This window comes from Ammodytes marinus (genome assembly GCF_949987685.1).
Source record: "Ammodytes marinus genome assembly, chromosome: 6".
Classification (NCBI taxonomy): domain Eukaryota; kingdom Metazoa; phylum Chordata; class Actinopteri; order Uranoscopiformes; family Ammodytidae; genus Ammodytes; species Ammodytes marinus.
The window spans coordinates 13,580,172-13,596,727 of NC_137235.1; the positions used below are offsets into that span (position 1 = coordinate 13,580,172).

The following is a 16,556-nucleotide window of genomic DNA, read 5'->3' on the forward strand; positions in this document are numbered from 1 at the left end:
GCTTTATAGTATATCATTAAAAGCTTAGCACATGTAGAGTATTAACTTTCATCTCCTCTCATTCCGGCGATAGCCTTTTTTCTCAAACGAAAAATTTTCACCTGAAAGACAGGCAATGAGTTTGATCCATTACCTTTTTGTAAAGGGCTGCGCTATCAAAAGAATCAGAAAGGGCAGTGCAATCATTCACAAACGCGAATGCAAAAAAAAAAGTGCATCGGTTCGAAATATGCCCTAAAGGTTAAGAATTTCTTCCATTAGCCTTTTACAACGCAACCTGCCTTCAGTTTTTTTGGCTTGCATGCCTAACAAGTGGAGAAGATTGATCTCGTCTTTTTCTGATGTTGCGAGCTGATGTTGATGTGTCCCATATGGCAACAGTCTATTTCACGGCTCAAAAGATGCGTTTGCCAGCGCACTCAGGTCAGTGGTTAACAGCGACCAGCGGCAAAGTGGACGGAGCTGACAGAGAGGAATATGGCAACAACACAACAGACTGTGTGCTGAGCTCCATTTGCTATGTCCTCTTATGTTGTTATTGCACAGGGGAATACAATGCCACTCTGGGGGCAAACATTTGATTCACACAAAATAAAACTTTGGAAAACTGTAACATTGCCCCAGGAAGAGTGAGCATCATTCCATCCACAGGTTTCAGTGTTATACCTGACATCTGAAAATTGTCCAAATTGTTTTCGAATGCATATATGCACCTACGTATACGTCTTAAAATTCAGCAAGGGTCCCCACCCTTAAAGACAGTCAAAGCTTTAACGATGCGTTACTTTAGGGTAAACAACTCCAGAATTAGGCTCATTACATTTCATAAGCATGCTCAGAGTAAAGCCCATAACTAATGACTACTCATCTGCTGTATTTAATGGATTTGCCTTTACGCTCTTAACTCCATCTGTTTTAAGTGGCGTAGACATTCAAATTGTTTTGACATTCCGAACACCTCAAACTTTTTCTAAACATCGCAATGCTATACAAATCACTCTCCCTATGTAAACACTTTTTATAAGACATACGACGATAGCATTTTAAGAAAAGTAGATGCTGAAAACAAACAAGAACACAATGATAATGCTCACCTTGCTTGCGGACATCCTCCACAGCAGCAATGAGCTCCTCCTTGAGATCATGGCTGTCTTTGGCGATCTGCTCGCCCTTTTCCAGAAAGTTCTGGGTGGCCTGCTCCACAGATACTGCCAGGACATGGGCCTTCTTGGAGCGCCCCTTCTTCTTACTGGATGGCCCTTTGTTGCTGGTGTTCACCAAGGTGGTCACCTGAGAGAGGGGGACTCAGTTCATTAAAGGTGCACTATGTAACTTTGGGTGTGTTAAGGTTATGGTAACATTTAAGGTATAATATTATTAATAATAATAGTAGGTATACTATATGTTCTAAGGTATATTTTCGCTGAATAAACAAACTTTCTTCACACGAAAATTGGATCCCTTGAACACTGTTTGAAGTTAGAAAGCTACCTTAAAAAAACTGTTTCACTGTTGTTATTTACAGCAGCAGTAAGGCACACAGTTTTGATTACAAACGTATTCTAGACTTAAATTTGTTTCCAGGTGCCTCAAAATTATTTAGTTTTTGATTTATGATGGTAGAAAATTATTCAATACTAAGCATTACATGTAGAGAAAATGCTTGTTTGTAAACTCTGCAGACTCTGCTAACAAAAACAAATCCCCTCTCCTTTAAAACTGCATAGTGCGCCGTTAAAGTAAAACATAATGTGCAAGGCAAATGACAAATTGCAGCATATTTGCACCACCAGCAGTAACAATATCATGATGGCTTCAAAGAAAGGCATGGCTTTTTTCACAATATTTAACTGCAAAAGGTCAAGAAACGATAGGTTACATGTTGGATTACAGTTGTAGGTTAATTTATGTGTTCACAATGATGTTGTCTAAAATATTCAAAATTATTCAAAAACAGACAATACATTAACAAGCATTAAACACAAGATAAATAAATATTTTTCAATGCTTTGAACTTCTGTGACAGATAGTCATTTTTATTATGGGATTCCACAGTTATAATGAGGCAATGCATTTTAAATGCTATTAAAGCTGCAGAAATGCGCTACATTGCACATAGCATCAATCAGGCACATTGCCTCATCTTAGACAGAACCCACTAAAAAACATTTATCCCTTGGCCTTGATCCATCAAGCTGGCCTTCTCAGCGCATGAACATTTTTACTGAAATGAGCTTTGGGCTAACAGTTTCCTTGATCCGATCTCTTTTGAAAAATACTGCACATAATCTGATGGTATGTAACAGAATCGCACAAAATCAAATGTACACAACCAGTCCAGCTTTAGCTCTTCCAGAAAAAAAAGGAACAAAATCACAAGAAGGGGGCACCCTCCTCACTATGATTTGAAATGATCAGTGTTATTTACATTGAGCTGTAATGAAATTTTCCTTATCGTCAAACCAAAATGATCACCCCCTCTGGAAAAAGAGAACAATTTTACCTTGAAAGTAATTAAGAGCGAATGAAGAAACAAGCACCACATTAAACTCACTAGGCCAGCAGCAGAGGCAACACGAGAGCGGCAATCACTGCTGCTGCCTGTCAATAATGAATTAAAGAGTGGAATTATTATTTCCAGTGCTTGTGGGCCATTGACACCTTTTTTTCTGAACACAGGAAGTGCATGGACAGAGTCGCTCGTCATTACACACCTTGGTCGCAGTTCGACATATAAGAGCTTCAGTCTGACAGCAGCAGAACTTGCAAAATGGGCTGATGTGATTTGTTTGTGGATTATATCAGAGGCTTTTATCTCTGAAGGGGGAGGGGGGATAAGAGCAAAGTTATGTATTCTCCTGGCTGCATTACTTAAAGGCTTCTAAACTGAAATAAAACCTTCAATGATGTATGTAGCTCACGATGGATCCAGGAATAGTAGTGTTGATAAAAGAGGAGACCTCATGAGACCTTTTGAACATCTTCAGTCATAATGCCCCTTTACCATTTGTTTTGGTCTACAAAAGTAATGCATTTTTATGACAAATCATTTTTAAGAAATTGTTTTCACAGCTGCTGCCCTGATGACTTTGATACATTTGTTTACAATCAACTCCTTTGCCTGGCATCGCCTCACACAGCTAAACGATTGCTCATTATGAAGTGCAATGGTGTGTCTAGTTCAATCTAAGTTGGTTGGAGTCGATATCTCATCATTATATTTACACACGTGCACATCCACACAAACCTGTGCACACACACTCCCTCCACCTCACACACACAAGTGCTGATCATGGGGTGGCTTCCCACATGAAAGCATTGAATCGTCCCATGCACCTCACTCAGACAGACACACTAACAAAAGGGCACAATAGATCCTAAAGAAACACAATCTCCCAAATAAAAGGCAGACTCCCTATTCTCCCCAGTCCTAGCTAATGGACCAAGCTAAGGATTTCTGTATTGTGTTGTTAACCACATAAATCAATAGCACGCTAATGTGTCCAGGCTGATTCAAAATGTGGGTAGTGATGCCGAAATACTTGTTTTTGATTGGCTGTCAAGATTTGTTTTTGAATCTTCCATCAGGGAAGCACCACAAATACAAACAGTGTGCTGGCTTTTTCGAACTGCGTCATGTTGACAGTTTTGAGTCACTATGAGAATGAAAAATTGACAAAATGTTGAACAATCACACAAGAAAATGGCCTGATAAAGATTATATGGAATGGATAGGGAGACCCTCATGGCTTTCTTTAAATCAATATTGAGGATAACTTTTATTCATAATACATCCATGTGCATTGTCACTGCTTAACCCTGAAGTCAGTAAGTCATTGTTGCAGTTTTTACAGAGAGAGAACACTTTTTACATATAGAACTAACAACAGCATTAATGTTCTAAGGACCAATACAACATATGTTTGTTTTCTCTGTATGTGTGCTTGGATATACTTTCATCAATGTTATATGTCATAGGGTCACTTATCACACAGGTCGTGTTCAGGTATTGTAAATAATTGGTGGTCATGAAAGGTGTTTTATAAGCGCTGTGCATGTTGCCAATTACACAATGTGGGGAAAGGGTTCATACTGCATATGGTCTGTAAACAGCATTATACACTGTGTGCACAATTATTAGGCAAGTTGTATTTTTGAGGATTCATTTTATTATTGAACAACTACAGTGCTCTCGGTCAATCCAAAATGTTAATGAACCTAAACCTGAATGTTTACAAAAGTAAAAGTGAGGTTTTGTCTTTCTTACGAGAATATATACAGTAATATGAAAAGGTTTGGGAACCCCTCTCAGCCGGCATTATAATTGACTCTGCTTTCACAAAAAAAAAGATAAAAGTGGTATGTCTTTAATTTACCAGGAACAGCTAACTATTGGGATGTTTTCCAAACAAAGATTTTTTGAAAAGGAGTATTTGGTTGTATGATATAAAATAAAATGTGAAAAACTTGGTTGGATTATGTTGTTAAGCCTTGAACCTCATAGAAATGTCTGTTTAATCATGAGAAAAGGTATTTTAGGTGCCTAAATGCAAGTTGCACTTCTCTTTGACTCTCTGCTGAAGTGAAACAGAATGGGATCATCAAAGAAGCTCCCAAAAGATGTGAAAAACAAAGATTATTCATTGTCATGGTTTAGGGGAAGGCGACAAGAAGCTTTCCCAAAGGTTTCAATTGTCAATTTCGACTGTAGGGAACGTTGTCAGGAAATGGAAGGACACAGGCACAGTGGCAGTTAAACCCAGGCATGGCAGACCAAGAAAAAAACAGGAGCGGCATAGGTGGAGGATTGTGAGAATGGTTGCACACAACCCACAGATCACCTCCAAAGACCTGCAAGAACATATGGCTGCTGATTGTGTATCTGTACATCGTTCAACAATTCAGCGCAATTTGCACCAAAACATCTGTATGGCCGGGTGATGAGAAGGAAGCCCTTTCTGCGCCCACGCCACAGATACAGTTGCATGGAGTATGCAAAAGCTCATTTAGACAAGCCAGCTTCATATTGGAAGAAAATGCTTTGGACTGATGAGACAAAAATTTTGTTATTTGGTCTTTATATAAGCGCTTTGCATGGCGAAAAAAGAAAACTGCATTCCAAGAAAAACACCTGCTAACTACTGTCAAATTTGGTCATGCTGCGGCCACTTCAGGGACTGGGGCCCTGTTTAAAGTCGATAGTCGGATGAATTCAACCCAGTTTCAGCAGATTATTCAGGATAATGTTCAAGCATCAGTCACAAAGTTGAAGTTGCGCAGTGGTTGGATATTCCAACAAGACAATGACCCTTAACACAGTTCAAATTCCTGCAGAGGGAAAAGTACAATGTTCTGATATGGCCGTTGCAGTCCAATGACTTGAATATCATCGAAAATCTATGGGATGATTTGAAGTGGGCTTTCCATGCTCGGCAGCCATCACATTTAACTGAACTGGATCGCTTTAGTTAAGAATGTTCAAAATACCTACATCCAGGATCCAGACACTCATCACAGGCTACCGAAGGCGTCTAGAGGCTGTTACTTTTGCAAAAGGAGGCTCAACTAAGTACTGATGCCATTTTTCTTTTGGGGTGCCCAAATTTATGCACCAGTCAAATTTTGTTATGATGCCTATTGCAAATTTTCTATTATTCCAATAAACAAAATGACACTGCTGAATTGCTTCTGTTTCCCTAAGGTATGTCATATATGAAAAGGAATTTGCTTCTTTGAAATCCCAGCTAATGATGAACAAAAATCCCCAAAATTAGAAGGGGGTCCCAAACTTTTCCATATGACTGTATATGTTTTGCTATTATTAGGCAACTATTAGTATGCAGAATTATTATGCAACTAAATAAAAAAATAAAAAAATTCCCATCTCACTTGTTCCATCTGTTAAAGTGAGAATAATAAAACAACAAAAGATTTACAAATAAAAATTTCCGACATGTCAAAAAAAAAATCAGTGACCAATATAGCCACCCTTCTTTTCAATAACTGTCACAAGCCTTCCATTCATGGAGTCTGTCAGTTTCTTGATCTGTTGACGATCAACTTTTTGTGAAGCAGCAACCACAGCCTCCCAGACACTGTTCCGAGAGGTGTACTATTTTCCTTCACTGTAAATATCCCGTTTATGCAGGGCCCACAGGTTCTCAATAGGATTTAAGTCAGGTGAGGAAGGGGGTCATGTCATTATTTTTTCATCCTTAAGGCCTTTACTGGCTAGCCATGCAATTGAGTACTTCGATGCATGTGATGGAGCATTGTCCTGCATAAAAATCATGGTCTTCTTGAAAGATGCAGACTTTTTCCTGTACCACTGCTTGAAGAAAGTATCTTCTAGAAACTGGCAGTAGGTTTGGGAGTTGATGTTGAGGCCATCTTCAGCCCAAAAAGGTCCAACTAGCTCATCTTTAATAATACCAGCCCATACCAGTATCCCACCTCCACCTTGCTGGCGTCTGAGTCGAAGTGGAGCTCTGTGTCCGTTACTGATCCAGCCACGGGCCCAACCATCTGGTCCATCAAGAGTCACTCTCATCTCATCAGTCCATAAAACCTTTGAAAAATCTGTCTTCAGATATTTCTTGGCCCAGTCTTGACGTTTCAACGTGTGTGTTTTGTTCAGTGGTGGTCGGGTTTCAGCCTTCCTTACCTTGGCCATATCTCTAAGCACTGAACACCTTGTACTTCTGAGCACTCCGGGTAGGTTGCAGTTCTGGAATATGGCAGAACTGGAGGATAATGGGTTCCTGGTAGCTTCACGTTTGATTCTTCTCAAATCTTTGGCAGTTAATTTGCGTCTTCTTTTCTCAATACGTTTTTTGCGACCTTGTTGGCTATTTGCAACAAAACGTTTGATGGTTCTGTGGTCAAGTCCCAATATCTTAGCAATTTCAAGAGTGCTGCATCCCTCTGAAATACTTTTTACAATTTGTGTATTTTCAGAGTCTGTTAAATCTCTTTTTTGGCCCATGTTGCCAGAGAAAGAGAAACTGCCTAATAATTATGCAGACCTTGATATAGAGTGTTGATCTCCTTAGGCCACACCTTAACTCATTACACAAATACACATCACCTGGTATGCTTAAATCCAATAAGCACTTAGGTTTATACAGCTTGAAGTTGGGAAATATGCATAAAAATTATGATAGGGCCAAAATCCTCACTTGCCTAATAATTGTATACACAGTGTATTCTTAAGCCATTATTCAATCAAGCGGAACAATAATAAGGGCTAATGAATTCCATAACTTGGGTGCCCCTCACCATTATGCAGTAGATATACTGCCAACAGCTGGCACCTGTCAATGTGGATTAGTGGCAGCAATGTAAGTATAAGTGAATGCAAAGGTTGTGCATTTGAAAATTAATTTGATATATTCCTTTTGAGAAAGTTCAGACGTTAATTCAATTATCTTCAGCCTCAGGGCTTATCTGGCTGTAGTGTTGTGGCAGATATAAAGTCATTACTCTAAACAATGTAAAAAAGTAGGATCAAGTGTGGGCCAAGATGAGCCACTACCTCCATTAGTTGTTTGATTCGATTTCAAGTGTATAGCTTTTTCTTGTATTGCGGCTGAACCTTGGAGTTAATGAGATCTTTGACTTCCTTGAAATAGAAGATGAGAACATAGTAAGTTATGGGTCTACATGATTTATCTGCACTTAGAGTGCTCATTTATTCATCAAATAGGGGCTGAGATAAGGCTACAGTGCTTGTCGTGTGGCTTTCTTGAGGGGTAGGCTCAGTCAAGGCGAAGCTTGTTGACACTTTGTTCTGCAACAGTGACTTGAAAAGCGTGATGGATATTTAATTGCGCCTGCAATAACTTCACAGCACGCACTCGAGGTGATCCAATTTATATACATTCATACAAATTTAACTGTATTCTTTTAATGAAAATATCTCACTGTCACTGTTAGGGCGATGCCTAGCTGGAAATCCTGGGAATGATCTTAAAGGAAAGACCAGATTAACAATGATGCTTCATAAATGTGGACTGAAACTTTGAATATGGTAAAACAATAAAAACACCTATGGGACTTTGTCTGCATACTGTCAGCCCCCCCTTTATGTGGGAGTACATGTTGGTTTTAACTAGACTGTTATTCCTCTTTGTCAGTGCAGTTTGTCCACATTTGGTAAGTGCTGTTGTGCTTTTCAAGACCGATCCATTTACCATATTAAGGGCAAATGTTAATTGCACAAACAATTGTGTATTTTTATGTATTTTACATCCCCCATAGACAGGGAGTGAAAATAACTTAACAACTTTTTGTAGCAGTGTTTTTAATTGTTTAATTGTTAATTTAGTATTGAACTCAATTTAGGGATGCACCGATCCACAACTTTTTGTCCCGATCCGATATCTGGGTTTTGGATATTGGCCGATACCGATACTGTCCGATATCATACAGTAATTATTATACATTTCTTGGTTGGTGGTGATGTTATGTGTAAGGTTAGGAAGGCTTAAAGGTGCAGTGTGTAATATGAAATCATCAAGAAAGTTCTAGAAAATTCTAGAAAGTTCTAGAATGCAACGCTCCCTGGGTAACCCCACCCCGTTGGAATAATAGGGACTTTAAGCAGCGGTGTTTTAGGGACGGCTACGGGCTCCACTATCACCTAGCAACACTTAGAACGGCTACTTGCTGCAGTTGGTGTAGCGCTCACAACGTCAAAACCCTGTTCTGCCGTTGTAAACAGATGGACTACGGCTCCGACTCCCTCTTACTACAGCGATAGGAGGTGATGACATAAATTCTCGAATGCTCAAAATTCTACTCGACCGCCGTAGCCGTCCTCTCAACCGTCGTTGCTTAAAGTCCCTAGTAACAGAAGCTACAGTGGCCTTCAAGGACGAGAACAATTCTAAATTCTAAACAATGCACCTGATGACATTCCAATTATGACGCTTCCAAAATGGCGGTGCCCATGCCTTGGTCCATGGTATGGAGAAATCCGGAGATAAAAGAGACCCTTTCTAAGGGAAAAAATAATAATTCTAAAAAAAAAATTCAGCTATTATGCACAAAATTAAATGTAGGGGAGAACGGGGTAATGTGAGCTAAAATGATTTCTCACTCAAATTAAGGCTGTACGGTAAGGTCTAAAATGTATATCACGGTATTATTTGAAGCATAGACGGTAACGGTATTATATCACGGTATTTTCATTCATCTTTAAATGAATGCTTGTGAAGGGGTAAAATACTTGCTATTAAGCTTATACTCTTGTATTAACCCTTGGAACTCTGGTCACGCAGCATTGCGTCATTTGACGTGCTGATCACGTGATCACGTTTGAGCCGACGCAGCATAGAAACTAAAGCGGGGACAACTTCGCCGACGGTGTGTGTCGAAAGTATTAGTAAAGCTATATGCCAGTCTTTGTTTCATTTAAATTGACCCAGGATAACCAGAGATATAATGGTTTGAAGTTGATACATATCTATTTTATTTTCACGGGCTCAAAAGTATGAGAATTCGATGGTCGCGGCCATTATTTTGTCATTTTACGATCAGAAAATTATGCCGGAAACTAGTTCCTACTCAACAGGCTGCATTTACCAGGGAGGGGAGGGGCAGGGGTTGGCGGAGTGATACGAAGCTACACCAAAAGAGACGAAGAAGAAGAGTGACAGGGGGCGGGAGCTGTGCGGGAGTCTCTCAATGCGAGAGAGAGACGAGGCTGCTAGCCAACAACATTGACAGACACAGAGGAAGATTGAGAGGTACTGAGAGGTTTGAAGATAGACTACTGAGAATGTTTTAGTCATATTGAAGAAAACTTTGAACTTTGACATGAAGGAGGAGGACAGTTCATCCTTGGAGTCAAAGTATGACTGTGTAGGCTACATAAAGCCATTGGTGTCTGACTGAAGCACTGAGTACACGCACAGCAGCCAGCCTTCATAACGTGTAGCCTACAGACACAGTAGCCTAATAATCTGTTCTTTACATATACATGTCATATATGTATCTGTATACTGTATGTTTTATTATATACACCTAGGCCTATCTTTTTTTAATAAAAAGGCATATATGAAAAAAATATGTTTTTTTTTTTTCCTTTTTTTGTGGTTTGGGTCCATAATGTTCAAATATTATGTTCAATAAAAAACAAACTTGCAGGTAATGTAGGTGAAGTTTTACTGAAACAAAATATACCAAACACAGCAAGCTTAACATTTTTGTATGTGCCCTCTGTGTTATGATTGACAGAACTTTGAGGAATTTAGGGAAACGCCCTTTGTATTCACCTGCTATTTGTTCATAAAATTTGTATGAAGGTTGATGCCACCTCAATCAAACTTTTAAATTACCATAAAAACATTCCATGTATTTATTTTCAGCTTTCAAAAAAATTCAATATGAATGTTTGAGTTACCCATGGTAGCAATAATATATTTTTTAATCCGTTTTTACATTGATCATGTTGTTTTTGGTCCAATATGATAATTTATCAAGTCAAAATGAAATAAATAACTATCAGGTCATATAGGTTAGGGTGTTCTGAACAAAAATATACCAAACTTTGGCATGAACATTTCTTACTGTAGTTTAGTAAGGATTGATCAAAAGTATGCAAAACGGCCAAAATAGCCCTAGGGTTCAGAGGGTTAATTGGACATCTATTGCTTATAAAATAAATACAATTTATATTAACAAGTAGAGCACAGTAATACAACATAGAATGAATTATCCAAATTGTTCAAGATGTTTTTGACTATTCAAAAAACAAAAAGTGTTACAATTTTTTTTATAAAAACTGACATAAAAACCATGCGCACACAGAACAGTTTCCGCGAGTGAAAAAGCTTCATCGCGAGGACGCATTGCTCATCGGGCTGTGAGTGAGGAGCGCAGCCTGTCCCTCTCTAGGCGCTCGCAAGTGTTCAATACTCGCTCACGTTTGTAGTTTGTCAGACTGATCGCTCTTGCCATGACTGGATGAAGCTTTTCCCCTCGGGGATTCTGTTCTGTGCACCGCGAGGAGCATTTCTCACCGGGCTGTGAGTGACGAGAACGAGCCCAGGGTTTTTCCTGGCTCAGAATGGGCCTTTGGGGGGTCAGTACGCGACCAAATTTTTTTGGGGTCGCGACAGTAAAGGCAAACGGTTTGTGTATTTTAAGAGGGGTGTTGGGTTGGGAGAGGGGAGTTTCTGTCCAGCTCAAGAGCATTTCAGTCAGCCTGTCAATCACTGCGTTACCATGGAGCTCACTGACGCTTATGAAATCACAATAAACAACCTGTAGATATGAAGTCAAAATACTAATAATGACTAGGCCTAACTGTTTAATACTTTAATTGTTTCTAATTGATCTAAACCATGGAAGAAGGTAGGGCTGCTCAATTATGAAAAAATCATAATCATGATTATTTTGAGTAATCACATTGTGTTATCACGATTATTAAAGACAGTTAATCATTGATTTAAGAACATTATGCATTTATTTTACTTTTAACAAGGTTTTTTTCTAAAAACACCATGACTTTGGACTTTAAACAAAGGCCTAATTGAACTGAAAACAGGGAGAATAGAAATAGGCTAAATAAGTGAAACATATTTTTAATAATTTAATAAAAATATGTCAAAATAAAAATAACCAGTTGTAAATGGTGTTGATAGGGCACGTCTTTTGCTAGCATTAAATGTAAGGGCATGATTTATTTATGTCATGGAGCTGGCTGGATAGGCAGTTGCATTGTAGTGTTGACAGTTGTGGTGGCAGGACTCAGGAGTTAAGGAGCTTTAAACTTCCTGTGTTTTTATTCATTGATTGCTTGGTCATAGACCACTATGACTCGACTTAAAGTGAATAAACAAATTGGTCGGGATGTTTAAAGGTGCATATCAGGTCGTATATCACTTTCCTTTCTCTCTCTCTCTGTCTCTCGGTCGCGTATGTCATGTTACTCGCGTGTCCGCGTGTGACAAATCTTGCACATTATTTTAGTTTCTTGTGAGTCTGAAGTGTTTTCAGACAACACAATTAGTTTTACTTTTATTCTCGTCATCTAGAAGTTTTTCAAAACACCCGGCAATGCGCAACATCTCCCTCGTAGCTACTCTCTGGACTAGCCGTTAGCGAAACTATCAGGTGAGGGAGGGGCCGAGCGGAGCTCACGGCTGAAAGGGTTTGCTGCATTTATAAGCCTGCTAGCCCCGGCGAGCGGAACAATGATAGTTTAATAACGATTATCCCCGACCTGATTTCTTTTTTTACAACTGAGATTGCAAGTAATATGACTGGAATGGCGCGGAAATGGAAACACATTTGGAGCCGTTTTAAGTAGATTTTTATTTATTTATCTATATAAAAAAAAAACACTTTGGCGCTGAGGATTTTCCTTTGGGGGGCGCTAAAATTCCTTTGGCGGGCGCCAACATTTTTTGAATGCAGGAAAAACCCTGGAGCCCGATCGTCTTGAGGCCCGCGTAAACGAGTGTTCAACACTCGCTCACGGTCGCAGTATGAAAAACTGATCGCTCTTTATGTAAGACTTTTTTTGAATGGCAATGCAATGCATTTCTGTAGAAAAGGCCCCAAAGTTGATAGGTTACAGTGTTTGTTATTTTCTTATAGTGTTTTAAGATGTGAGTTGTTCAGAGTGGATGACATTATAACTGTCAGTTAGCGGCCGTGACATCAGTCAGCCGGAGCGTCTGCTTAGTGAAGTTTCCTTTTCCTTCTCCCTCAGTTGTGTGAGCGTGCAAGTTGCCGCAGTAAACTATCATTCCATGGTTGAAACGTGCTTTCCCTGAGTTTGTTTTGCATCACATGTTTGAGTAAGTACATGGAGTTTCCCGATCGCTGTAATAAGTTATAATTTATGCACGTTATTAAACGGTTGTGATTCGCCGGTCGCAGAAGCTGTGTAATGTCTCATCACGAGCTTATTGCTATTGTTCTTTTCCCGGGATCTGTATACTGCTGTGCATGTTAAAGAAGAAAATAAACAGCGGATAAATCCTTACTCCTCGTCTCATCGTCTCATGCTTAATATTCTGACATGTTGGGTGGTGTTTTGGTGGTGTTTTGGCCAACACTTCTGAAGTAAAACTAGTGATATTAGCCGATCAGCACTGGAACATATATCGACCAGTTTCTTCTACTACTATTTCTTTTTATGAATGACACAGGATCTAGCAGCATTGTCATGGGTGTATTGGGCACGTGCTGGCTGACGACGATGCATTCATTGTGTGGTGGCGCTCATCACAGCTTTATAACTGCTATACCGGTGACACAGTAGAGTCAAAATCCATAGCATAGCGCAACTTCATACCGGTTTACCTTCTATACCGTTTATACCGTACACCCCTAACTGAAATGTACACATTTCCCATTCATGCAGGATGTTTCCTAGAAATGGGCATTAACATAATTTATTCAAGACAAAGGGCAGTGAAAATATGATTGTTTAAAAAAAAGTTGTCTTGTGTCTCACTTTACCCCAGTTGTGGGGTAAACTGAGACAGACCAGAGAAATCAAGGGGGTAAACTGATCCACTTACTTTTTCCACTCCTAAACTACCATAACAACACAAATTGTAACAGTTAAAATCCTGACAGCTAGCTTGAAAACCAAATATTCCAAAACTAATGTCGGACTATAGTAACAAAATCATGGGGTTTGGTCAATTAAGCAAAAAAAAATTCTAAACACTTGAAAGTAACTCTGATCAAATACACCATATAATTAATATTTAATAATTCAAATTCAAATGACAGATATAACCAGTTAGATTAAAACAAAGTCTGGGGGTCAGAACACAGGACCCTTAGAGCCAGCTAGTGCCTGGGGGGTTAGAGCAAATGACAATCAGAACCAGCTAGAACAGCCTGGCACTCACAACACAGGACTAGACCCAGCTGTCATTTTCCATCTTTTGAGTCTTCGATTAATATTTTTCTGCATTTGTTTTATTGGGATCATTAATTGAATAACGACATATTACTTAGATTATATTGACGTTAAATGTCACTCTCCTGTCCCCCACATACATATGTGCCAAACCATGCCCTTGCTAACACCCCTTCAACCAACAACCCCCACCTCCAGCCCACATTGTCTTTTGTCTTATTCAAACTAGTTGATACCTTAATGTGTGCCAAATCACATAGCTATGGTCTTAACATTTAAAGCGGCTATGAGTAACATTTAAATATCTTTTAAACAGCCTCATGTTTCCTCTGATAATCATAAATTACCTTTAACAGCAAACAAGACCATCAGTGCAAAGAAAGACGTTTTTAAATAGTTTGTATTACTGCTTTTGGTCTAGTCGCACACCCAGTCCGATTTTCGGTTCGCTCGTGCAAGCTCTATGGTCACATATCCGTATTGGTCGCAGATTTCAGTGTGGCGCAGCAACGTGAATTGAGAAGCCTATCCCTCCAGGTGAGGGAAGGGGAGCGGGAGCCTTGTTTGATACAGTTATTTGTCGTCATAATGACTGATAACGGGGCTGAACCATCAAAGAAAAAAAAGAAAATGCAATGAAGAAAATTTAAAAGGGAGAGTGATATAGGCTACGGGGGGACGAGGGCGTTGCCAAGCAACGTGTATACAATTTCACGAGAGCGAAACTAGACTGCAGTGTTTACTCCTAAATGAATGAGCGGTTGGTACTAACACAAAGTTTGCTTTGCTTCACCATCATCAGATAACCATTATCTGAAATAGTAATTATTTACAACAACATAAACACATTACCTCATCGTGATCCATACTAACTGCCGTCTATCGTTCATTCGCTTTCTGTGAGGAGTCGGACACGTAATCTTTCAGCTCCATGAGAGAGAGTAGTTAGGTGACACTGCTGCATCAACTCATTGCAATCAGGTGCGTGTGGCAGTGACTGGCATTAGTTCATGCAGTGTCAAAACCACTCTCACGGAGCCGAAAAGAGTCCTCACACTTTCAACACACGGACATGCACTATATTGCTCCCTTCTCAGTTCACACTCACGTGCCTAGCACGAGCTAGAAAACAGCTTTGCGACAGCGGGCGTCGTAAAAATACTACCGCTTTGGTCCAAAGGGGACGCCAACGTGCCATGTTACTCGTAGTGGCTTTAAATATTTAATTGTTAAAAAAATGTAGATTAAAAAAAAATAAAAAATTTCTGAGAACAGATGACCTGAGCGGATATACATTTTTACACTGATTATATGAAGAGTGGATATCAGATTTAACAAACATCCCTGGGAGGGACAAACATTGTGTGGAGGAAAAACAGTGCTTTTGTTTCAGGCTGAATGAACGTAACATTTTAATGTCCTCAGGCACCTCAGCTATTTATCGTGGTCGTCATGGCATCCAAGTTGAATCACTGTCACGTTCACAGAGACACAACCATAAGACAAATAGACTGGTGGTGCTTTTGGAATATGTTTAGCACTGAAAGCCATCAATAGCATACCCAGCCTCTCAAGAAAACAGGGAAAGAATGCTGCAACATGATGCAAGGTGACAACACTGCACGTAATGAGTATGCCAGCAAGATAATAGTAATACCCCTAATGCGAAGTGACACCCACTCAAACACTTGAGAACACAACTTTAATTGCAAGAATACAACTTTGCAACATCTCACAAAATATGACCTACATTTGTTGTGTTCTAGATGTATAATGTAGTTTAACATAATAACCAGAAGACGGCACTATGACAACCACTGTGTGTTGAGCTCCTCATAAATACACCACACTCATATAGCCACAAGACATATAGTTGTATAATGAAGTCAAATGATAAATGCTGTCATTAAGCTATGCTGTTAACACAACAAGTCAGAACTCTTCAATCTATTGCAAGCCCAGAATAAGAACCTTGCACAGACTTATCAAGTGGATCCCTCCAGGAAAGAGGAAGAAAAAAAAAAGTTTGCAAAAATAAATTAGATTGTGCCACCAAAGTGTTTGCCCCTAGCGTTTGCCATTTTTCCGATGCCGATTATTTGGAGATGCGCTATAATCGGCCGATTAAATCGGCCGGCCGATATATCAGTCGGGCCCTAGTGCTGCCTGATGAGAACTGAATCCGTGTTTGTGAGCACTACCTGAGGGTGAATAGAGACACACTGAAGACTTTGGCTCATTGTGTTTTAATGCGATTAGCCACAGGGGTACCCCCCCCCACCCCCTCCCCTATCATCAGTGGTGCTTTTATAACATACTATACTACATACTGTGCTTCTCCAGGGGCCGGATGTACAGTATGTACAAAATGCATGCTTAAACTTTTTCTGTAAAGGCCTGACTGTACTCTCCACCTTGTTAAGTGATTTATTTTAAATAGCAAATGTTTTGGCATTTGGCTAGAGATGTATTAATAAAAAAATAACATAATATTATATTGAATTTATATAGTGCTCTTCTAGAAACTGAAATACCTATGTATAAGAAGCGTGCCCGTATGTTAGTTTTACCAGTGACTTCTCAGTGCATGAGTGCACAGGGATTAAAGCTGACAGCCCACAAATAAGCTTTAAACCATTACAAACCAAATATCTACAAAAACTGGCAG

General features: G+C 39.5%; 1 protein-coding gene across 1 annotated transcript in view; it reads right to left on the minus strand.

Annotated features, from left to right (window-relative positions):
• The window catches only part of ctnna2 (catenin (cadherin-associated protein), alpha 2), a gene marked incomplete at both ends in the record, with an annotated part of 341,788 nt that overhangs the window by 283,626 nt on the left and 41,606 nt on the right, over positions 1-16,556 (minus strand). Inside the window, one exon of the mRNA XM_080028673.1 lies at positions 1,095-1,290. Coding sequence (XP_079884799.1) covers positions 1,095-1,290 — 196 coding nt within the window. The remainder of the gene's footprint in view (positions 1-1,094; positions 1,291-16,556) is intronic.